Source organism: Diprion similis, chromosome 8 (assembly GCF_021155765.1).
Source record: "Diprion similis isolate iyDipSimi1 chromosome 8, iyDipSimi1.1, whole genome shotgun sequence".
Lineage (NCBI taxonomy): Eukaryota > Metazoa > Arthropoda > Insecta > Hymenoptera > Diprionidae > Diprion > Diprion similis.
The window spans coordinates 5,743,220-5,769,497 of record NC_060112.1 but is presented as its reverse complement, the minus strand read 5'-3'; the positions used below and the strand labels follow the sequence as shown (position 1 = coordinate 5,769,497).

Genomic DNA, 26,278 nt, shown 5'->3' with positions numbered 1-26,278 from the left:
TTCTGGAATTCCTACCGTTCGTATAAAAAAAAAATTCCATTTTCCTCTATTACATCTTCTTTTCTTCTCGCACTCGCAGTGAGAATATTCTATAGGTACCTATATTATCGATGTCTCGAGCGATGGGTAATGAAGCGATAGATTACTTTTAGTTATATATATATATATATACATAGAGTATGTAATATTTTCCTGGGTTATGCCGACGCGGTTTCGTTGTATAGTTTATATGGCCTGAAAAAATTCCACCAAACACATATACCGAGACATCCTGCGAGGCAAACTACAGTGCAGACGACGAGTGGCGTGGCATGCGCAGTGTCGCGAAGGAACTCCATTTCGAAGGATTAGATTTCCACCCGAGTGATCCTGAACTGAGGAGATTTTCCGCGGGGAAATCACCCCGAGATTCCGCAGGGGTATAAAAAGAGGAGAGAAGTCGAGGGTGAAGAATAAAAAAGGGTCGAGGAGCTACGTTGGTGTATTCGTTGTAATATCTACGCACAGAAATCATTTGGGAATCGTTAGAAATGACGGATATTTAATTGAAGAATATCGAGTCCGAAATTTATAATTTTGCACTAGTTATATATCACAACGACATGAAGAAAAGGGAAGAAAATAAAAAACGTACTTTTTATTAATATTAAAAATAATACCTATATGAAAAATTCCACTTGATTTTGTTAAAAAAAAAATTTCTGGACTTGTCGCAACTCTGAAACAGTGCCCTGAATGTTTTCAGATTTTTTAATCAACTGCTCAATAATTTATAAATACTTGAAGTGGTTTTGAAAAAACCTTCATACAATTCTAAAAAAATTCTTGAAAACTGTATTTTCTATTCCAAACATTTCAAGACCGGTCCCATGTGGGCTGATTTATTTCATCTTTTTCAGCAGTATCAATTATTTTAATCAGGTAAAACATTGTTTGAACGGCCTGAAAATTACCGAAAAATTCTCAAACCTTCTGTTTTTCATTTAGACCATTTGTAGACAGGTTTTTAGAAATCTTCTAAGTGAAAAATAAGAGTTTTGAGAATTTTTTGGGAATAGTCAGGTCGTTTGAGCAATGTTTTAGTTGATCAACAAAATCAAAAGTTGTTCAAAAAAAGAACAGAAAAAATCAGCTCATCATGTGCCCGATCTTGAAATGTTTGGAATAGAAACTCGAGTTTTCGAGAATTGTAAAAAAGTTTTATTTCAAAATCACTCTCAATATTTATAAATAATCAACGAGTTGAATCAGAGATCAAAAAAAAATTCAAGGCACTGTTTCAGAGTTGGGACAATTGCAGGAAAAATTTGAACAAAATCAAAAACGGTGAGGGCCAGACGTTGCTTGAGTTCACATGGAATTCTCCATATGTATTACACTACATACCGTGCATGTAACATATATGAAACGAAAGTATAGAAATTAATATCGGGTTTGAAGAAATTGTATTCGACGTTTGATAAAATCGATGAATTGCAAAATTTTTCGAAAGCATCAATATATATATATACAAGATTCTACAACAATGCTTTTCTCAAAATAGATAAGAATGAATAATATATAATTTCATTGAATTAAACAATTGGAAAAGAACCGTTCAACTGAAGACAAAAGATTATTTCTCAGAATCGAAGGGAATTAAAAAAAAAAAACTTAAAAAAAAGAAGAAACCGTTCGTAAAAGTGGGAAGAGAAATTATCGTAAAAATTGGTAAAGTAAAGATCGATAAAAGTGATCGAATCGGTGACAATTTCGAACTTACGTACGCCGCGGAGGGTATAAAAAAAAAACAAAGATATATACAACAGAAACTCCGTGACTTTAAAGGAGATGTAAAGAATCGCGTGGGAGTAACAAATTCGTTGACATTCTTCCCGTACAGTCGAACCGCGGCGAGAAACAACCTTTTCTCCGATTTTATTATCCACCCCCCCCCCCCTTTCTCTCATTTATACATCTTTACACACGCACACAAATACACACCAGGAACTTGTGCAGCTATCTTATCAAGATTATCTACACGATATACCCAGGGTTCTATACACAAACATAGGTAATACATACCTATATGTATATACGTATATACACCAAGTATTTATATATTACGGAATTTGTTTACCTTTCGTTTCTACACGCCTAGAAATCTTGAATATTTTCAACGCGGGGGTCTCTGGTCTTCATTCGGCGTCTTCCTATCACCTTCTCACCCCTCCCCCCCCCCCCTGCCCCCCTTTCTTTATTTATTTGTACCCACGCGACGCGTTATACTGCCGTGATTTTACGGTCAGAATAGCTACGCGAGCTGAGTATAAGACGATCCTTCTTAAAATTTATCTATTTGTACTTTTTTTTTTTTTTTGCATTTAATCGGCTGGTTCGGATTTAACTGCTTTTTTAGCACTCGTTTATTGCATACCTGTATACACAAGTATACATACACAGGGGGCTCCTCGGTCATGATTGTTACTCACATTAGAAAAGAAGTGTTTTCAACAAGTTTTGAATAGGTTGAAACATTGTTTTTTTGTTCCGTTTTTCGCTTTTTTTCTTGTTTTTCCCGTCTTCAGATCTTCAAACGCATAAAAATAATGTAATAATGTAACAAGAATTTTTCTTCAATTTAAAACACTAAACCCATGAGATTTGAAGATCTTGCAAAAATCTGGTTCCACGCGAAGGAGCGATAAAATTTAAAAGAAAAACGGAATAAATAAAACTCAGGGAACCGTTTCAGTAAAAAGTCAAAACGAAGAAAGTGTTTTGATAAAAGCAAATCAAATTACTGGATTTTTTTTTTTTTTTTTTTTTAATGAAATTCAAAAACTGGTTCGCCAGAAAGCGTAACAGTATACGGCGAAAAAAAATGCAATCCGAAACAAAAACAAAATAAATAAAATCAAGGAGTGACAAGAGCGAACAAATATTGTTGGAAAAAAGAACTGGGACGAAAAAAAAAAAATAAATAAATAAATAAATAAATAAATAAATAAATAATGACGCAAAAACTAAACAAAAAACTGTATTTCACGCGATGGTCGAGTACCGAGAGCGTGCAGCGAGACACTCGACCGATTACCTGGATAAACTGCACGCGGTGTTGTGCAGGATCAGTTATACATTTGTGTGTATAAAAGGGATAGGGTGTATATGGCACACATATACGTGTGTATGCGTGTGTGTATGATGTATAGAAGGTAAGGAGTTGAGCCAGCTGGATATGGTCAGTTTGGTAAGATCTAAAAGGTATGCCTTCTGATACGAGAACCATGTAAGGCTGCAGGGAACCACGCGGCACTCGAGCAATTCTCGATGAAACTGGTTTCAAATCTCACAACGTCTTTCCTCGACGCCCGGCTACCGCCTAACAACTTTGCTTATAATACATAATATCGTCTTTGATATTGTGTATGATGTGTAATATATACATATACAATTTAAATGTATTTATTGTAAACTGTTATTCGTAGATAAGAATTTGAAAATACGCGGATATGTGTTGAAATTTTTCATTCACCCAAGATATAATACCGTCAGTGATTAGTTATTCGTGTGAGGAAAAATTGTTGGCGGATCTCTTTTTTGATCAAATTTAACAGTAATATAAATTTTCATACAATTTTTTAATGATATACGATTTTTTTCCTAGTTCGATTCGGCGGTTTTTTTTTTTTTTTTTTCTTGTCTTTTAGTTGGTACAAAAATTTGTAGAGTCAAATTCGTATCTTAAAAAACAAAAAGTAATTGAAACTTCCCAATATTCACTGCGAAATTTATGCAAATATATATATATATTTTTTCACGCTGAACATTCAAAATTTATATATAAAAAAAAAAATAATAAATAAAGTAAAATAAAAACGAAAACAACAACACAATTTGCAAATAAATATCAATGTGAAAATAAAATTGCAAATATGTTCATCATCGTGTGTAATTCAACGCGAGTGAAGAGCACAAACACGTTTGTTTCGTGATCGCAATTGAGTAGACTGACAAACTGTGCAGTAATGAGTTTCTTTCCTATTCTTTCAAGGTACCTAATCAGGTAAACACAGGATGCATTATTAGACGGTGCATTCGTATCAATTTGTTCGACGAGCTCTTCACGCAGCGCGGTACAAGAAAGACGAGCGAAACTCTGCAGCCTGAAACCTATTCTTAGCTCGGTACTTGATGGTTAGATTTTTCTTGTAAGTATTTCTTGTACGTAAGGTACATGCAGCCTACCAAACTGCGTGTGGATCAGAATAGATCACCAGATCTGAGAATCGCGTCTGTTTTGCGATCGCCGGGTTGCCGATTCTGGAGGAAAATCATTTGGCGGAGAATTTGAAATTCTCTGATTTCTTTCGCTTTCTTTTCTTTGTCTTTAATTCGACAATTTTTTTTTTTTTTTTTTTTTTTTTTTTTTTTCTAACAAAGTTCCGTATCATTCAAGTTAGTTTACAAAAGATAGCGATAAGTTATAAGTCAAACAAAGGTAGCCTACAGAATTTTCGATGGGATAAAGTTAAACGGGAGAAAAAAAATTTAACGATAGCAAAAGACGATGGAAATTACAGAAGCAGTTCTAATGAAAAGTTTTACAAGAAAATCAGAAAAAATCAAAGATACGATAGAAATATTTATTCGACAGCCACGAGGTCGTTCAACGATACGGAATTAATTAATTACTGAAACCATGTGGTTACACGACGGCTTACAGCAACTCAGAGCCGCGGAGCATGATTTACGAAGATACTGGCATCACACAATGCAACCAAAAAATAAATACTTACGATATGATAAATCGGAAAATATGAGCAACTTCGAAACAATACGATACAAGGCAGAAGCCTCACCTTGGCCGGTGAATCAGGCGCTCAAACACTGACTCTGTTTTACAATAATTAACTCAACAATATTTTGAATTGAGGAAAGAAGCTAAACGAGTAGCAGAGCAAAACGGTTGAAGGTACGAAGCCGATAGAAACGGTAGTGATAGCTGTAAAGAAAAAGGAAAGTTGAAGGAAATCTAAGTCAACAAGATCGAGGTTTGTGCCCCATCATAATTGGATCATCTCTCTTCTGGCGAATATCGGTTACGATTACGTCACGCATTTTCGAAGATTGCTAATAAATGACACGCAATGTTCGGCCCGTCGTGACTTCGTCGTGACACCATCTCGTACAAGTTTCCACTCGCGGCACCTTACTGTCCAGGATACCCATCGTTGAGGACCCTCTGACGGAGGCACGTACGTAGGATGTCTCCCAGCCAAAGTTGTCGAATGGAGAGCGACGGCTTCCACCGGTTTCGTCGTATAGGCAGTGGACCTCTGCCCACGATATATCAGGGAGATCATGCAGTCACACGATGTCTTAGTGCACCTCTGCAGAGTCGTGGAGCATGACTCACAATGATTGTGGTCCTTACCGACAAGAACGCAGCAGCATCGGTTTTTGAACATCTCTCGACGCCGGCAATAGACGTGAACAGTAGTAGGAGAGATTAGGTCACTTGAGTAGTAGGTTGTTACATCGGTTATTATTTGTAAACTATGGAAGATGGTGCCACGGGTTAGGAGGTATTTAGACACTTTAGCCCGTGGCACCATCTTCCATAGTTTACAAATAATAACTGTTGTAACAACCTACCCCTGTCACTTCTAGCTTCAGTCTCCCCTACTCACAAGTGGGTCAGATGATACCTGGTCAGGAAGTCACTGGGAGCGGAAAACCGTAGGCATTGGTAGTTGTTGGTCCCTCGGTGGTCGGAATCGTCGTTATGGCACCTTGTTTGGTTGTGCCGAAGCGCGAAGTTACAGAATTTAGAAAGAAAGAATTGGTTACTAGTAGTTATTGGCTATTTTGTATCGCGTTCGCTTGGAGTATCCAGGCAAGGACGGATTTTCCGGAAGTTTCCTTCGAATATGTGTCCACGTGACGGGCCATTCTAAAATGCCACGTTACAATATATGTATTATATTATATACATTTTACTAATTGGTGCAAAACTTTGTCGCCGTGTTTTACTTCGCAGCTGCGAAGTTCTGGCAAATAGCTTGAGAAAGCCTTAGTGAGACGACAATTAAAGTCGACGTATTATAAACTTTCGAGTATACGCTTGTAGAATAATTAACGACCTTCAATTTGTCATGTAACGTTTAATGGTGAAGTTTCGTTGCTGCCATTTAAAGTCTGGATTTGTCAGTTTCTTGGAATTTCGAGGTTTAAAAATTGATCACTTTTATAAAGGCAAAGACGATTTTGAAAGTTGTCCAGTGAAACTTTTCTTCGAGTTACATGACTTTTCGTTTAACAATCATTTGCGTAATCAATTCGATTCAATTTTCTACCATTTTCTCGAGTCAAGATCCAAATTGGTAAGCGCGTATATACTATAAACAACAGGCAATATGGCGTCGCACTTAGCAGCCAGCTGATCGTTTTCGCCGCTTAAAACTCCGCGCACAATTAGCTGTCGAACTTGCAATTATGTTTCGCATTGGTCAGTAAAATGTGTTGGTAAAATACGATGTAGATGCATAATTAAACCCGAAACAATCAGGATGCCCGAAGATTCGCAATTCCTAACCTCAAAAATATGAATTAACAAAAAACCTCAATTAGGCATTTCGGCGTGATTTTAAATACTGAGTCAATTGAAGTTAGCGCTTTTCTCTCCTCTCCCAGCACCTTTTGGTACAATATAAGGAGAAATTCGATCTCCATCAATTCGAGGCTCGCAGTAAGCGGATTTATAAGGAATCCCTCTTACCCGAGATGTCATAACAAAACGATCTCGAGGTCCAGCCGATTGGCAGCTCCCTAAAAGACGTCGATTAATTCTCGACGCGCGGAATTCCCTTTCAGCGTATCCATCATCGGCGGATGTGAGTTCTCCTATCCGACTCGACCCTCTTTCGAGGCTTACTGATCTCTTTGTGAGACGCACGTCTGTCTGCCGATGCCGATGCTGCAGTCGGCCAACAACAACAGGGCGAGCCGAGTCGCGATGTGTACTTTGCTTCTACAGGCTGAAGCAGCACCGAACGGTTATACTCGAAATGAAAATATTTTCACGCCAGAAATAACGCCCTACGACGCCCTGTGCATGACTATTATATGCCAACATATAGAAGCTAGATAAATCGAGATCGTTGTGTCCTTGTGCAGTGAGCCCACGATCATCAAAATTCAATCCCTATACCCAACGTATAATTTCGAAAGATCCAGATCGAAAACTAGTACCATCTGTCGGCAAGGAAGAGAGTCGATAACAGGTTCAGGGGGGAAAAGTAATTGGTTTTTTCGTGTCTCATTATCAGATGACATATGAGTCCATGGTGAATGGAATGATAGTCACGGATTAGTTACTGTGTAAAATTCGGGATTCTTCAAGCGTAATTTATCTATGGAAACTTCTGCTGCTTAATTTTGCGGGTGAAAATTCACGATGCAAAATTTTTTTGCTGTGTAGCTACAGAGACAATTTTCCCCCCGAGAAACTCATCCGAACTCAATTAAATGACTGATTTATTCCTGCAAGCCTGTATTCTTCTAAATATTCCCGTTCCGACAGGTTTTTTGTTGGACTGTACGCCTGTTGCATCCTTAAATTCACGCTGCAGCATCGTGTGTAAATACATTATATATATTCATTACGGTCGGTCTGCGGTTTCGCGTGTTGTATTATAGATGCGTTTTACGCATTCTAGGTACACGGTCGCGTATATACATACATATATGTACGTTATGTATACGTATTAAACCTACGCTAGTACCGGGCTGAAATTTAATAGCTTCAGTCTCGTTCGTTCTTTCGTTCGTTCATTGCCAGTCCTCGCCGTGCTGCAGGGAACTTAATTGCATTTCCCTGGCGTCCCATAATTCGTCGTTGGTATCAAGGTTTCCTTGCACGTTATAATGTATCACTACTATAGATACATGCATGTGTAGGGTGGCTTGTAGCCTGGGCGTCTATGAGTTTGTTCTATAGATTCCATCGATTTCAGCACTTTTCGTAAAGACTTTATCAACCCTTATTAGATCATAGTTCACTAGATACAATGCTGCGCAAATTACAATGAATAATTATTCGGGAGAAGAATTATGCGTAGGAAAATTAACGCTACAACGTTAATTCGACATAACTGGGAGAAAACTATTTTCCCCATTTTCCAGATCTTGGTAAAACTCTACAATTCCATTTTTCTCCTTAACGATGCTTTATTTTTGCGAAGTGCTTTATAATCGACTTTTATTATGCGATAACAAATAGAATTTTCAAGAAGATCAGAAAATATAATAAATTCTCTGCAAATGCATAAAATTTCGGAGAAAGTTTTTCAAAATTGTGTAAAAAATTTCCTCAATACTACACTTTTTTCGCTGCTCATATTCAACTCTGACTTTCTAACATTATGTAGAAAAACATTGAAGAAAGAGAAGAACAAATTTTATGACTGCAATATTTCTGAATTACATTCCACTTATTACGTTACATCAAAAAATGACCAAAAAAGAATGATTAAAAAAACAAATTCCCAAGCATAATACGTATAACATTATCATCTCAACATCTGAAATTTCGGTTTTAATTCCAGTATTTTCTTTTTCTATACATACAAATTACGAAAACAACTTGATAAATACTCACACTATAACGACTGCCTGCATTGGTATAAGTAATATTGATAAGAAGTATCAACTTTTGGTAAACCATCCCCTCTTTAAGCCCTTAAGATGTTTTCAGTACGGTGTCACGTGACCGATTCAAGAGTATAATATTTACGAGAATTGGGATAATTTATTTTTCCAAAACTTCTCGATTTCGAATTTTTTGTAAAATGATCGTGCTATTGTCATAAAGTGCGCTGTGGTCACCCATAGCTAAATAAACATCGTACAGATTTTTCATCTATTTATTTGGCCACGAGATGGACTTTGAGGTTATATCTTACAAATTACTCGATATTCATACGATAATTTATCTGTCCCAGCTGACCAGACCGCGCTTCCGAACATCAGATCAATCTGATTATACCACAGCAAAAATTTTAAATTGGAACGATATCAATAAAAAAATGGCATCAAATCTCATTGGGATACTCTTGAATCAGCCACGTGACCGGGTGCTCAAAACACTTGAAATAAATCCACCTCAGCAGTGCGCAGACGCAGCGAATGATTCGCAGAACTTCGCACTCATCGTCCGACCAGACGAATATCTGCGAAAGGTGTCCCAAGAGTTGAGACAGCACGGCAGACCGCGTGGCAGCGGCGACGGCGTCGGAATTTCTGACGCCAAATGCAAGCTGAAAATACGTGCAACACTGCTCTGTGGAGGCAGACATTTTTCCTCTTGTTTTCATGCTTGGTACACCAACTTCCCACCTCTCCACCAACTTCGCAATCACGGATACATATGTATTAAAAAATGCCCTCACTTTGTCAGAGACCGATTTTCGGCGCCATTTTGTTACCACATAACCTAAGTTTTGAATTTCTGATGTACTAAAATCGTTAGTTCTTTGCTTTTAAATTACTAATGTCACATATGGTAATGAGACTTAATCAGTAATGTGTTCGTTTAACAAACCACAAACGGTTTTGTTGCCACATAACCTAAGTTTTCAGTTTCTCATAGACGAAAATCGTTACTTTGACGATTGCAAATTGCTAATGTCTGCCCATGTATCAATGACGTGCAATCGATTAGATCACACGCGAAAAAAGAACCCAGTCAAAGGTCACTGCAAGTCTGGTTGCATTAGTACGATCTTTAACCACCAGGCGCCGCATTGCAAAGTGATAATCTCAATAGAAGCAGAAGAAGAGGGAAAAGATATACGTTCAAGCGGACGAACTTATTTATAAGCTGGTCGCGCAGCGCGCCTATGGAGTATCATAGCCTGCAAGCTGCGGCTGCCTGGGCTTTCGGGTGGTGAAACGGGGGGCAAAAGGGGGGCAAAAGGGGGGCGCGTCGCAGGTCGTAAGTCGCGTGCGTCGCGCTCGTTTTCTGCTTATTTTCTCTCCGTTAGGTTCCCGGTCTGCACTCTGCAGCCGGTGTTTCACCGCGCTCGCTGTATGCACTGCACACCGCCATGCCTGCCACCTTAGGCCACTTTCCGTACGGCTAGTCGGTTGCAGGTATGGGTGGGGTGCCTTTACTCCACTTGCGGGAGAGGAGAACCGGAGACATCGAGTCTGCGCCGTCGAAACCGCGCGTCGCGTTTCCGTCCACATACTTACATATACCTACGAAAAGGTATGCGTCGATGCCTCACGCATGCTGATGATGCATCTCGATGTCCTAACGGGTGACTGACGACGAGAGATGCTTCTCAGAAGCTCTTTCATCTTTTCCATAATTTCGACTTTAATTGCGTTTCCGATTCTTTCTAGTTATATTCTATCATCTTGTACACCGACAGCAAATTGATACGTGGTTTCTTTTTTTATACTAGTTACAGATCGTTTTTTTTTTCTTTTCATTTTATGAGATAAAAATTTCTACTATGCAGTTTATTTTTTTTAAGAGTGAAAAATGTTATTTCAATCCATTTTTTAATATAGTTGCGAGAGAATTTTTCATCTCCGGGCAAGGTGCTAATTTCGGAAATTCGAGGTGAATAGATCGGACATATTGTGAATTCTGAAATTGCACAATTTCTATTATCAACACATATTTTTAATTAGTGGCATGACAAGAAAATAGTTGGGCGATTCTCAGATGAAATATAATTTATTGTATCTGTTAGCGATTTCATTTATATACGTTTCGAATTTTTATAGACACACCATATTATTTGGTTCAGTATATTTTGCACTTTGCAATATCGATTTCAGATTACATATATATTCGTAATGTTCAGTGAACTCGGGAAAAGGAAAAAAACCTGTGACAAATCGATTGTTACGCATGAGTATGATGAAAATTTCAAACAATTTTTCGGATAATATTATATTGTTATAGTTTTGCGATTCGAAATTTGATTATATCAAGTTTTTTAAACGATTTTCGTAATTGAAAAATCATCGAAGCGAGAATTGAAAGACTGAAATTTATAGTTCTAATTTAACAATTCAAAAAGAATTTTATCTTCTTCATAGATCTGATTACGTCTGTTCAAGTAATTTCAAAAGAATTCTGTCAAATAAATTACTATCTTCAACATTCAATCAAATCATGTTATTTATTTCAACACGAACGTGAAAGTCTAGCTAATAACTTTTTTTCCAACAGCAATAAATTTTGACAGCCCCATGCAACGAAACAAAAAAAAACGATGCATAAACAACAACTGATCAAACAACGAATCAGCAACAAACCATACTATCCAAAGTACAGCAAGTGTTTCGCAGAATGCAAAATTCGTGGAAATTTAGAAAGGCGCACAACCATCGATGAAATATTTTCTTATCACACGTGAATGAAAAGTGGAGCTTTGCGTGGCAGTTTAGCGGGACAAAAGTAGCCAATTTTGCGTCACTTTCCTTTTCCTCCCTTGGGAGAAAACCACTTTCGTCCCTAGGGAGAAAATATTGACTACCTGCGTGCCACGAAACTACCTTTGAAATCCCCACGACTTTTCGATCGCTTGTTATAAGAAACTGTTGTCGCGCCAATTTTTGTCTCTCGTCATACAATACGTATACTATGCACTCCCATCATCGAAGAATACATGTCACACCTAATGCGTACGAGCTGTTCCCGATCGATTTTCTAACACTGTTTAATTTCATTTGAAACCATTTCGTCTGCGCTGAAATACAGAAGGGCTATGCAGAGGATACTTAAGAGATGCGGGAGTGACGTGATTGTGATCGTGATAGCGAGCGAGGAGGAGGAGGAGGAGGAGGAGGAGGAGGGGGGAGGACGACTAATGGGGGCTGAGAGCTCGCCGAGTAAGTATCTCCGTATAGATGATTATTGAGCAATTAACGCTAATACGTGTGCTGCCGCCAGTCTTACAGCGACACCCTTTCAAACGAATGCTGGGAGCTCTCTCTCTTCCTCTCTCATTCTCCCTTCGGGACATTCCCGTCTCTCTTTGTCACTAGGAAATCGATCCTAACTAGGTGCGAGTAACCTACTCAATGGCACGTGTCGATGATGCGAGCTCTGGAGTACATATAAGGTATATACTTCGGGTAAGACATTGTACATAGATAGATATAGGTATGTGTGTGTTTAAGGTTATTTACCCAGAGGTATATGGTGTCTGCAAGTGTAGATATGTATAAAATGTTCCGTATGCTATAATAATATATAGGCAAGTGCACTGCAGCTGGATAAATCGAATAACGGAATATTAGCCGACGCGATGCCATGGGAGAAATTCGATTTTCGATTATATTATAGTTCTGCACCATAAGTGTACCATGTCGCAGCGTTAAACACACGTGTCTACATTGGATACATTTGTCTTGTAATACTTCGATTCATTTTTTTTTTTCAAGAATAGTTTATTCATTCATAATTATAGAGAATAATTCGTTGATTCGGTGATTTTTATTTCAGTACGAAGAGAAAATCGTTTCCTTCTTGATGGATATCCTCCGAAATAGTTTTTTTTGTTACTTAAATTTGTAATATAGAAACGTTTCGTACTAGACAATTTTTGTCGAAAAATTCCTCGACTATTGTGTTGCAAAAAGAAAAAAATATATACTGGACTATTGGACTATTGCATTATACAAAAAATAAATATTAATCATTGAAATTATGTGAAAAAAACAGATGTCTTCCTTTTAATTGGCACGTGGATAGAGTTGTATTGAATAAAATTACATTAGTTACAAAAAATCCATCCGTTAAAACTCGCGTCAATCGCAAAAGCTACCGCGTTTCTAAAACTCCGGTGTAACTCAAAAGTGTATAGATTTAATTTCCTATTTTTTCACGTACTTGATATTTGTTCCACATAGGCAATCAATTATTATTAATTTCTTTTCTTTTTTCTCTCTCGTAATTGCGCTTCATCGTAGAGCGAATCGCAGTCGCCTTGCACTGCCACATATAAATTAAGACATTCTCCAGAGTTGCAGGTGTAATGGGTCTGCGCTAATAAGCCGGGCCCGTTGAGGCCCCAACGAACTAGCGCACGGAGCGATTCGAAAGAAGTGCAATTTTTAGTAATAAGGCGAAAGAGAAAAAGAGAGAGAGAGAGAGGGAGAGAGAGAGGATTGCGAACGGCACGCTGAACACGCGGCTGCATCGGTGCAGCAAGAAGCTGCACCAGCTGGTTGAACTCGCGGATGCTGCAAGGGGTGATAATTAGAAACGCATTACACAGTTGTAAGCGACGCATGCTGCTGCTGCTGCTGCGGTGACGTTGCTACAGTTGCGTATATATAACACAACTGTTGTGACAGGAGCAGGGTGATCAATCACCTCGAAAATACGGAGGGAAGAAGTTGTTTCTTGTTTTTTTGTATTTGATTTAGCGTTTTTTCGATTAGTTTAGCGTTTTTGTTCAAAATTATTTCTAACATTTCCCTAAATCAATAATTACTTACATAGCCACGACAATTATTCATGGATCAATCTATCGATCAACCGAATGATCAGATTATTATTATTATAAGCATATGAACAATCAGGAACCTTGATGGGGTGACAATCAGATACTTTTTGAAAGTTTTATTACGAGATAGTCGCATTTTCAGTGTTTATAGAATTTTCACACTCGCAAGCCGTACTAAAAGTTTTTTAAAAATAGGAGGGGGAAAAGATTGAAGTTATAAACATTAATTAACTAATAATAAGATATCGAGTTTTTATTTCAAGTCACTTGGAAATTGTTGAAAAAAATTGCATTGATATGTTCAATTTCACTCCACGGCAGCAAATTTTGGTTAGAAAATTGTTTTTTTCAAATTTTCTAGTACAGATTTTTCTTCTATTTTTTTTTTTTTTTCTTTTTTTTTTATAATCAATATTTGGTGTTACAGTTTCTCGATCTGGATTAATATTCAAGATCACGCGTGCAATTTCAAGAAAATAAATATTCAACGATACTGACGTGATTTGAAAAATAAAAAAAGTGTCTAAGTAGAATTACAGAAAATACAGTTTTCCGTGAGAAAGACGAATAATCGCGGCGTGAAATCAAAACAGATCCGCTACATTTTCAACAATGTTAAAACGATTTCAAATGAAAAAAATCGACGCGTGCAAATCCTTGTTTATAATTTTTAGAAAAAAGAAAATCATAGTAGCTAGCAAGTACGAAAATTTAATGAATAATAAACGTGCCTATAATCTCGTGATAAAATTGGCAAAAAAAGAAATTAGTCTCAATTAATCATACGAATATTATGATACTCACGAAACTACTCTAAACAAAACATATTGACTACAATAAACATGGTTGGATAACGATCCATGCAAAAGTACATTGTAAATACAGAGTGAATTCCTAACGACTGCACGGCCCGTCGTCTGCTAAGAATTTAATGCACACACGCTATAATCCGTGAACAATTCTTCGCCAGATTGACTAACTATCCCTAAACTAAAAAATTTTTATAATTAGGAATCAAGCAGAATTTCCAGCGGTAACTGTAAAAAATTTTTTACATCACACACATCGCGGAGAATTGTTGTTTAAATTACAAACATTTGCTCTCAAGTCTCAGACGATGGACCACGCAGTCGTTAAGAATTCACTCTGTCCAGTAAAATTTTTACAAATACTTGCGTTAACTTTTCACACCGTATTATACGTACACCTGGGGCTCATATATAAGCTATTATGTGCACCGACCGAGGAATCTCTGAATCTTTGAATGAACCGAGGATATATATCCTCCCCCCCCCCTCCCTCCCTCCATCCTCCTCCTCCTCCACCTCCTTATCCTTTTTCTCGCGTACTGCACCTTTGCGTCGCTGCTTAACCGCTACGCGCCTTTAAAAGAAGCAAAAGGAACGAGAGGAGAGAAGGAGAGAAGGAGAGGAGAAAAAAAATGGGAGAAAGAGAGGGAAGTAGAAAAAAATTCTCCCCGTAGCCACATGCCGCGATCATGGACCGCGGCTCTGAGGCTTGCTTATACACACTGTGCAGCACCCGTTCGGACAAAGAACAGGTGTTCTCAACCTGTCAACCAGCTTAGGAGGACGCTGCGAATTTTTGAAAATGCGCGAAACGAAGGAACTAAGATAGAAAAGGGAGACTTAAGGGGAATCATGCGGTGTCGAAAGGTAATCACAATTTACACGTCGACTAGTCAAAGACGCAAGGAGATCAAGATAAAGTCGTAAATTTGCTGCAGACAGTTGAAAATGAATAAGGATAAATGGAAAATTTTACTTTCAAATAAAAAGGAATCATTCGGGATGACTGAAATCATTGCTTAATCACGTCGTAGGGGTTCGTGAAAATTGTTTCAATCCAGTCAAATGGTTCCGATTTGTTCATATGCTACTGACTTTTGGCTTATCAGGCGTAACTTTGTTCATTTTCAGTTGAATACCAAGTGATTTTCAGTGATTAGGGTGTTTCAAAACAATCCGGAAATCACTGAAAATCACCCACAACCTCTGGACGTTATCGGAAATCGAGGGTAGTTACATTGAAATGAATAAAAATCGCATGATATGGCAGAAATCACTCGAAATCAATGTTAACGAATTATTGGAATATTTATTTTCTGCTGAAGGATGAAAAAAAAAATTCTAAACAATGTTCAATTGTACCTGTGGTTGGGAATTTCAAAGTACTGACTTTGGAAGTCCCCAATAATGAAAATCGAGGCGTATAGAGACAGAGAAAAAATTTAGTCAATTTACCAAATAGGCCGAAATAAAAGCTACTATAATTCAAAATAAAAAAAGAAAATATTATTTCATCCAAAAAAAAAGTGGTCATAAAAATTTGTGTTATCAAGTGAAACTAAATTTATTTAAACAAATGAAAAACTCTTCTTTCGCCGAACTTGATCGTCTAATTTAGTAAATTGAAAATTTTTATGAAAAAAGTAATCAAAAAGCAAGCGTCAAAAAATTAATTTTTTTGTTCTCTTTTTGGAATCGATTTCAATCCCGCCGTCATCGGCTCATATCCAAAATATTCATGCATAATAACGCAAAATAAACGCATTCTCTCTATACATATAAGACAAGAAGTTACACTTGAAAAAATCTCTAAAAACCGTCCAAGTTTTTTTATAAAATATTATTTCTTACGTTTCCGTTAGTTTATGTCTTAAAACTGACCACGGTGTATACAATATACAAGATAAAATCGTTCGGGAATTGAGAAAAAATACGATTATGATATATCGACAGAAATATTTACAGCGTTGTAACTGAACTGAAGTCGGCGAGTAAAGGGTTTACTTATTAATTTGTACTTGGTCATCAATTACGGTTCAAGTGCAGTCCTCTCTCTCTCTCTTTCTCTCTCCACACAGCGTATATATATGTATGTATGTAGGTATTATAAGCGGAGGTGCCGCGGACGGCGTTTATTTCTGACATTTAGCCGTTGTATTGCACTGTGGATCGCTTAGCGAAAATGTCGGCAATAATTATATCCACACATATGGTGTGCAGTTGTATATGTATACCTGATATTATTCTCGCCCCGTGTATCATCGTCATCACCATCATCGTCACCGAGAAAGGGTGTCTCTAATTAAACCGCATATTCCCGACGAGATAATAAAACTTATATTCAGAGTGCAGTGCGCGTTTTCACATAATTGAATTGCATATCGTGGAAGTGTACAGTCCGGTAAAAACTATCTACACGAACCAATGAAAGTGTAGCGAAATGAAGATTGAAGAAACAAACAGAGTGAAAAAAAAGAACTATTTGCATTTTTTTGACAATGGAAGAGAATAATAAATATTTGTAAAAATAACGTAGACTTGCGACTGAATTTTATTTTTGCACGCATCTAATCGCCTCGACTTTTACAAGTTTTGAAATTAATTTTTTCTTTTTCCTCTTCTATCAGACCTCGAAATTCTAACACGTCTATTCCGAAACTCTGTGTCTTATGATTACATATTCCGTTTCGACGCCTTTCTGACCGAACTGTACACTTGATAAATCCTTAACTCTCGGTCGAGTTGCGAGGCGAGAGATTAAGACATCAGATCATTTCGCATTCCTTGGCTGAATTGTGAACGGGAAAAACGCCGAAGGAACGCAAACGCAATAGAAAGGTCAAGATAAGGAAATACCGATAATCGAAGTGCCGCATTCCTGCGCAAGGGTGAGTATACACATAAGTGCGTGACATATACATATAATTATACAAAGTGCGAGGATTGAAATTTACGAGTTTTGTGTAAAAGTATTAAAAAAATTTCAGACACTCTTCATTAAGATGTATGTTATTTTTATATATGTGTATTAGGGTGTCCCTTATTTAGGGTGTTACCGATTTTCTGCCACCCCACCCCCCAAATCAACTTCAAATAATTAGAAAACAATTACCGAATTTTTTCAGATTTTTACCTCAACTCTAAGATAGTCCACTTTGTGGTCGAAGTTTCTTATGGAAATATGATGGGAAAAAGTTATTTTCTCAGTATATATTTTACAGTAAAAGTAATAACGTTAAAAAAAGAATTTTTAACTGTGAGGTTTTAGTCAGCAATAGTGCTACTGTCTGGGAAAAAATTCACATAATCATACCACGCAATCGCAACGAATAGCACACCCTCGAAATCTGACCTTTTTTGCATTTAGAGGAAATGCAATTCGTCTAGATTTGCTGGTATAGTGATGTAAATTTTTTTATAGATAGTAGCACTAATGTCCACCAAAACCCCGTAGTTACAGATTTTTTTAAATATTATTACTCTTGCAACAAAATATATACCAAGGAAACAAGTTTTTCCCATGTTATTTCCATAAGAAATTTCGATCAGAAAGCAGAGTATCCCAAAGTTGAGCTAGAAATCTGAAAAAAAATTAGGCAATTGTTTTCGAATTATTTGAAGTTGATTTGGGGGTTGGGGCGGCAAAAATTCGTCAACACTCTGAATAACGGACACCCTAATGTCTGTATATATATATACGTGTAATATCTACGTGAACGTATACGCGCATTGATTGAATTTCGTTAAAGCGATGACAGCATCTGACATCGCTGCGCCGTGTCTTCTCCTTAAGGATCAAGTTTCCAACCGAATTAAATCTCTCATAGCGTCCGAAGGTATGATAATAAGCATCTATAATACGGAGATAAAAATCACTCGGGGTAATTCTGTGGGTTAAGGTTGCGATGCTTCGTCGTACGGACTTCATTATGTCCCCTGTCCGAAAAACCATGAAACGTCGATACATTCGAAATTCCTTCTGCAGGCGCATAGAACTCGGAATTTGGTTAACCAGTGATAATAATATTCGAATTCCTACAGACGACGGTAATTTATAGATTGTTAGCGATTTCGAGTTTCTGCATAACTCGGAATTTATTTATTTCTCGTAGTTACTAGGAAGATAGTTATAGTTATAATTTTTAATGCTATTGTAATTACAAGAAAATCTGGTGCTAGTAATTGTTTAGTGCAATTATAGTATGCTCAACATTGAATCAGCTTTTTTAGTCAACTGAATTTTTGTCAGTTAATAAACGTTGATATCAATTTCTCGATCAATTTATCCAAATAATTGCACGCAAATATATATGTATACAGTAAAAATTACCATAATAAAAAAAAATATTAACACGTTTTAAATTTTCGTGTTAATGTAGTCACAAAACTCAGTTTCATTTTGTACTTAAAATTCTATTTTTCGATTAGGGTGTAAAAATTGAAACTAGTCAAGGACTGACCGATCGTACGCTGATTCCGATAACCGTTAGAAATCGATGCCCCCAAGAATTCTCGATGGGCGATGAAAATACAGCCGATTCATTGATTCCCACGAGATGTATAAAACGGGCTTCAAAAACGTATCGCGTTATAAACACCAACGGAATAACGGATCGTTATACGTGTCGTAAAACCCGGTGAAAGTAACAAACGCAGGGGAAAAAAAATCAAAGCTAACGTGGAAGTAAAAATGAAATAAAAAGTAGGGAAACGGGAACCGGAAGAGCAGACAAATTTTAACAAAGTACTTTCGGCCAGTTTGCTTCCGGTCGTCGGTCGAGTCACGATGCTAATCTCACTTCTCCTCAAATTCCTTCACCGCTGTAGACCTAAATCAGCCGGCGATATCAGCGAGCCGCTGATACAAGTTTCCTGCATTTCGAGTAAGAATTTTGTGAAACGTTTATACTCTCTTCTTTCACCGCTTCAAGTGGGGTAAAAGAAAAACAACAACAAAAAGAACATACAAAGAATATTTCGCCTTTCGATCCGACAGATTGAAACAATTTTTCCCGAAATCTCGTGTATAAATTCCGTTTCGTGATAAATTTTCTCGCTTTATACGATAGCTGCATGGGATGCGTTTTAAATTAATGCGTGTCACAAGCGGTTTTATCAACAAGAGAATACACGGAGTCGTACAACCAAGACAAATACCCCGTTAAACAATCAGGCAGCTTAATTTGTACCCCGTTAAAGATAAGCCTCGACTCCTCAGCTCCCTTTCAACCTGCACGCCTATGTATATATACGTGCATATGTACTTTCTTAAGAGTTTATAGGTAGGTACGTACGTACGTACAAGAAATCTTTTTCCTGAATCAAGAAAAGTGAGAACGACCATTGAACCCACACGATTTATCCCTCGTGTTAATGTTCGCCTCGAGGCGAGCTTTCGAATCAACCGTACTTAAAATGAAAATGAAAAAAAAATAAAGACAGAAAAAAAAATGAAAAGAGAAGGTGAAAAATTTTCTCTTCGCACGGCTGATTTTTCAATACCGTAAAATCTCCATTCAATTTATATCGGATATACCAAATTCCTAATTTTGTATTACACACGTGGTTTTTGTAATTCCGCTCGGACTTTTTGTATTATACTTATATTTTTCTAACACCTCTCTTTTTATGAGGTAATACGGTTTCGCAATAAGTGCAACTGAACGATGAACGGAAAAAAGTAAAGATATCGAAAATAATAATAACGAATGAAAGAGATACGGAGTAAGAGAAAATCCAGAGGCTAGCCGAGAACCTGAGCATGCTGTAGAGGAGGCCTGTCAGTAGAGTTGACTCTCGCCGAGAAATGAGAAGGAAAATTCAATTTGAAATGTAAATTATTGCGCAAGAAATTCTCTCACTTCTTCTATTTCTCGTTGATTTTTTATTTTTTTTTTTTCTTTTTCATTCCATCTTTCGTCGTTTTATTTATTTATTTACTTATTTATTTATTTATTTATTTATTTACTTATCTTATCAACTCCTCCGCTCACTCAGGTTGCGAGTGCGATGTTCACACGTATAATATTATATTAACTGTATATATGTGTGCGTGTGTACAGTGTGTATAATATATATATGTATATAACGCCGGCGAAATTAAACTGTAATTCAATCGACGTTGCCCCCCGGGGGTCTCGCCGTTTTTTAACTCGATTTTCACCCCCATCCCTGTCAGAATTGCTCCTTAACCGGATACGTTTCGTTTAGTATATTTTCGTACAGATTTTAGCGATGACTACAACGTTGATGATAATAATAATGATGATGATGATGATGATGATGGTCATAATTTGACGAAAATGAATAACTCGACGTCAGGTGGTAATCGATCGGTAATGGAATATATTCGCATGTTGTATTACACGTTGATAAATAGAAGGGGGAAAATTTCATTCGAAATAAATGTATATATATATATATATATATATATATATATATATATATATTATATATATAATAATCCGGAGTCGAGGTTATCGAAGAGTTGCAGCTTCTAAGGCTACACGTACCTATAAAAAGTATGCAAAGTCGACTTCGAATAATTCCTACACGATGCCCTACTGAGCGCACTGTTTATCGACCGACATTATACAGTTAACGAAAATATTATTCAAACGGATTTTCAACGTCAATGTGACCCATTCAAGCCTCAAACCTTACGCTTGCCGTACATCCGTCCTGATTGTGAGTGTTTTTATTATTTGAAAGAGACATCGTGCTTTTGCCGAGCGTCTTGGTTTAATCACCGTTGTTTATACACTCACACTGTACCGCAAGGATGCTAGGAAGAAAGACAGCGTAAAGAAAAGAATAACCAAAATACACTTTGATTTGATGAATCATTCTGCACGCGGTGTGAAATTTCTGTAGACTATAAGCTGGTGCGAATCTAACACAGTCTGATATTGAATTTTCAAATTGGTCACGAAAAAATTGTCCACCGATTAATTTCGATTGATTTTATAAGCATAATTTTTCACAGTGTGCAAGTTCGTAGAAATACAGAAGAAAACTGATCAACCCATAGCGGCAATCGACCGATGAAACGAGGGATAAGAAGAACCAATAAATGGTCAGGGATACAGTAACGATTACCTCACGCGGTGGATTGTTATATCACAAGAGCATAAAAGCGAAGTAAGAATCAAGCGAGCAGCGCAGCGTCGCGTCGTCATCGACGGAGTAAAGAAACGTAGAATCGATCCGTTTGCCAAGTAGCAGACTAGAGTTCGAATGTTTAGAAATATAGCATAAAGAACAACAATGTAAAGGTACTGAATGGAAGATCCTCCACAACGACAACATCCGGCGAACGAGAGGAGACGAGGCTGCATATTTTCCCCAAGTTATACTAGCCTGGAATGCGGACAGTAAGACAGACGAATAGCAAACAGCTCAGCAGCGATTAGCAAACAGTGGTTATAAACGCTCCTCCGGAAGCAGAGAAGAGAGAAGAGAGATCGTCGAATTTCCCGCGAGATGAAACGGAGATGAAAGAATGCCGGAGACCGGGCCATGTGCACGTGATCCATGCAGCATCGGGTGACGGCACACGCGGCCAGTTATGCCCACCATGCCGATGAACCGCCTAGAGTGTAGGTTATAGGTATAGAGGTATAGAGAGTCAAAAGTGCCGCGGGCGAAGATGGTATCGGCTCTCCTAATGCACCCCGTGTGTTCACAAACGGGATCGAAGAGATTCGGCGTGTGTGTTGGCCGGTTATTACTGCTACATGTACGTACCTACATACGGGAGCATGAATAAAGAGCCTCTATGCAGAGATTCAATGAGCCATTTTGGCTCCCCGCCTTTAATTCCTGTATGTGTTATACTCCTTTGTGATTCGGGTGCACATACCAGGTCTCCATGATCCCCCATAACACCGGTTATTACTTCCGAGTTTCTTTGTCACACTCACAGTGGTCGCTACGTGGATCTGCGTCAGCCTGTGTTCTACAGAGACGAGTCAATAACCGTCGATTATTACTTATACCTACCCCGGATATCGACTCTAGGGTGCATTCGTGATACGGCCAAGTTGTTGAATAATCGTTGCAAACGTGATTGGTTTGGGTGTGTATTGAAATGGTGTTTATGCTATTACTGCTACTGTACTGTGAGACTTATGCAGAGTGGACTTGTGTAGACTCTGTTTTGGTGACGATCTGACGCGGAATTGTTCGACTTTAACACTGATGTTTCTTACTACAGTGTAGATGTCTAGAATCATCACTAACGTGTAAAACCGTCTACTCGATCACGAAACTTTTGTAAAACTAGTGAAGCATTTAAATCAGGCAAGACGATCGAATCTAAGAACTACGCGAGAATATCGACAGTTGGCAAAAAGAATAAGGCTCTGCAGCCACCCATTGCAGAGGAGAAAAAATTGAGGAAGATGTAGTGAACCGAATTTGGAGGACATAGTGGTTACCTGGTTGTGAGCAGTAACTGTTAAACGAAAAGAATAAGTCTAAACCGTGCAGGTCACGAGTACGGAATTGGAGAACCTATTCACGTGACGAGAACACGATGTGTTACACGCGTGGCTTTGATCTATTCACAATCAGACAATGAGAGTATTGCGGAACGAGCGTGTCTCTCGCATGTTGGATGGATGAATATAGGTAGTGAGACAATTGAGAGAACGCGGATAGGCGTCAAGTAAACACGTCAGGAGCGTTTTGTCAAATCACCGTAGGTACCTTGGACACATACGAGAAATGTGACTGACTAGTTATAGAAACGCGAAAGGACAATCGACACGGGTGTATTATACCTGCGGAAAACGTCTGTGGCATGGGCTCTTTTAACACGCGTATAACAAGTGTCGAAATGAGCAGTTCCAGCCAAGGCCACCGTAGCATGACGACTAGGAGGAATAAGGCCTATGACTTCTATAGCAATGAAGAGAATATCTGCTCTGGCTGGCAGCCAGTCGACGAGCACTGACGACGGCATGGTGTTCGTCTTGTAGGTGTGACGAGACCGCGCAGGATGGAGACGAGGATACGACACGGGTTCGGTTGACTCCTGGCACAGCAGAAGAGGCAGCGAAACCGCGGCGATGCCAAAAAAGAATTGCGTCTCTGAACTCGACTGGCAAAGCAAGCCTTCCCGACCGCTGTACAAAAATTCCAGATACAAATTGGTCGTAAATTCTCGCTTCTTCAAATCGAATCGCATTACTTACTAGGTATATCCACTCCAGAAACTGCATGCTCATGGCTCTAAAGGGACACGGAGTGTGTAACCTGGACTTTCACGCGTTTCGGCGCGAGAAGTCATTATAGTATAAGACATGCGAAATCGCGCCGCCTCGTTTCGAAGGGCAATTCCGCAAACGAGCAAATTTACTCAAGGTCCAACCAATATCAATTATTTCAAGACATGCAGAAACTCCTTTTGGAGGAGAGAGAACGAGTATAATCTTGGTCATAAGGACTTCAGGGAATTCCATCATCTCGGATAATATTCAGCAAGTAGATCTTCAAGGAATTCAATTCCTCTAATTGCGCGGCTCTTGAATGATTGAGAATGTACAGAAGGATCATTGAACGTGGTTCATGCCTATGTAAGTAGCGAATATCTTGAACTTCGTTGGACCAGTGTTCAAAACGGTTTGGAACACGTGTAATCTCTAGGTATTAAAGGGTGCAATGTACAAATGTTTATACCCTTCTATCAGACTTGCGCAAAATTTGAAGGCCACGAAATCGACCAAATCGCACCATCGCATTCACTATGAAATAATTTTATAAATCTGATCAATTTATTGTCGTTCTCTTTGACCACGGTATTGCATTTGATGAGGATTTCAATCATCCAATCATTCTCTTTCTTATGCGTGTAACGATCAGTCATTACCATACTCTAAGAAAAGTTTAACTAACCAAAGAGCAACAATTGCCTATTCGAAGTGGTAAAAAGCCAAAAACACAGAAACAAAGAAAAATTCTCTCCTGAAGTAGGTAGAGGAAATGTCGAAAACCTTTGCCAACACAAACCGCACTGTTACAAAGTATGCGAATAAAAACAACTCACCCTTGCACTCGTTCGCCTCCTTGGCAGTGGCCCTTGCCCATGGTCGATCGAAGTGGAAGGGCCTGCAACGTTCGCAGTCTCTGCCGGCAGTGTTGTGTCTGCAATCGCACGAGAGCTCGCCCTCCTTGTCAGGAACGCACCTCGCCGCGTGCCCGTTGCACTTGCACCGTCCGCCAACGGTGAAGTCGGAAACAGCGTAGTGGTGAGCGAGGGTGGTGGATGTGGTCGTGATGACGGTGGTGGTGACGAGACTCATATCCCTAACATCGATGTCCAGGGCATCGTTGGACTGCATTTCCTGTGGTCCAATCACCTGGACGGACGGAAGTACAGTTGGTGGTCCAGCAGACTCGAGTCCATCAGATTTGGCGAACTGAGCTTTGGGATGCCCCTTGGCCTTTGCGCGCTCTTGGAGGTCCTTCCTGAGCTCCTTGGCAACGCCGGTCTCCTCCGGCGTCTGGATCTCCTCCTGAGGCGCGAACTCCTCCTGACCATGAGGTAGGTGAAGCCGATTGAACACCACCTTGATGTCCGTCGCCGTAACCCAGTCCTGGAGCACCGGCGAGTTGTCGAAGTCCGAAGCCGACGGGCGTCCCTCGAGAGTGCTGAAGGCTATACGCCCGACGGGTGCGAGTCCGTCACCTCCGGTGTACCGATGGCTGTCCGTGCAGCGTGCCTCCTGCTCGTTAGCCTTGGTGATGGTGGCGCGATTGGGCCTTCCATAGACGCGACGGCACTGGGACGAATAGAACTGGAAGGCCTGCCAGGTCTTCCCGTAGTCCATGGATTTGTGTATAGCAATGGAGTCCGGCTTGGCGGCCCGAGGACAGAACTGGAGGCTGACGTACGTCAGTTCGTACTTCTTTCCCAACGACAAGGTCAGCGTGACGTTGTCCGGGGGCGCCGAAAAGCTTTGCGACGATACCAGAGGCTCGCTCCTCCAGCAGGTGATGTTGTTAGGGTTGTTGAGGTCAGTCAAGTAGCTAGCGGGGAACCGCCGCCGTGGCGTTGAGTCGTCGCAAACGTGGCAGGGTCCCGGACTGCCCCCGGGAACATCGGAGACGTCGCAGTAACGCGTGGGACCACCACTTCCGCACGTCGAAGATGCCTCGACGGCGGTCCCAAAGGCCGCGTTAACGAAATCAGGGATGCACCGCCGCGGTCTATCCTCATCGAAGCAGGGATCCACGGGGTTCTGCTGGGCCGCAAACATCTTCATGTAACCCTCGCCCCCGGCTTCGGCCAGTCGAACGCCGGCCACAAGCAACAGTGCAAGACAATTTGATAGGGTCTGGACCCGCGCCATTATCGCTGGGGTTCGGACCCAGAAGAAACTACGATCTTCGAACTAGCACCGCGGCCCTGCCTGCATGGCAGTACCCTCAAGTAGTGTGATGAGTCCGGTTATAACAACGATGGTGGTTATCGGTCCAGACCTCCAGGTTTCAGTCCCATGTGACTTTCCCGATTTCCGCGGTTGACAATCGCGCTTTCTTACAAACACCCTTGCACTCTCGGAGGCTGTAGGCAACCTGCACCCAACTAATGCGATGAACGCGACATTGAATCACTGTTCACCATTCACTCGCGATATGTCAACGACGGAAGTCCCTCGAAGAGGATCCGAAGCTTTTGAATATGATCAAGGTGTTCCAACTCGAGTGTCGACGCGATGACCGTGTGACGATGCACTCCTCGGGAAAACCTATGTTATACCTTAATCTCAACCTCGAGCCAGTTACACTTACTTATAACACTTTCGGAGGTAGTGGAAATCACTCGGGTGACTCTCCAACGCGCGAGCAGCACCTGAGGTTACCGTGCCTGCGTGCGAACGAACGAACGAACCGTCCTCTGTGGCGGCTGGCCGCTTACTGAGCGTCAAAGCGCTCGCACACTCTACCGTC

At 39.5% G+C, this 26,278-nt stretch overlaps 1 protein-coding gene across 3 annotated transcripts in view; it reads right to left on the bottom strand.

Moving 5' to 3' along the window:
- Window positions 1-26,278, bottom strand: part of LOC124409302 (netrin-3-like) — a 121,802-nt gene extending 95,524 nt beyond the window's left edge. For 2 of the 3 annotated variants that reach the window (XM_046886837.1, XM_046886839.1), the window contains exon 1: window positions 24,372-26,278. In XM_046886837.1, the coding sequence (XP_046742793.1) occupies window positions 24,372-25,677 (1,306 nt within the window). In that variant the 5' untranslated portion in view covers window positions 25,678-26,278. The remainder of the gene's footprint in view (window positions 1-24,371) is intronic. The other variant, XM_046886838.1, reaches the window with a different exon arrangement.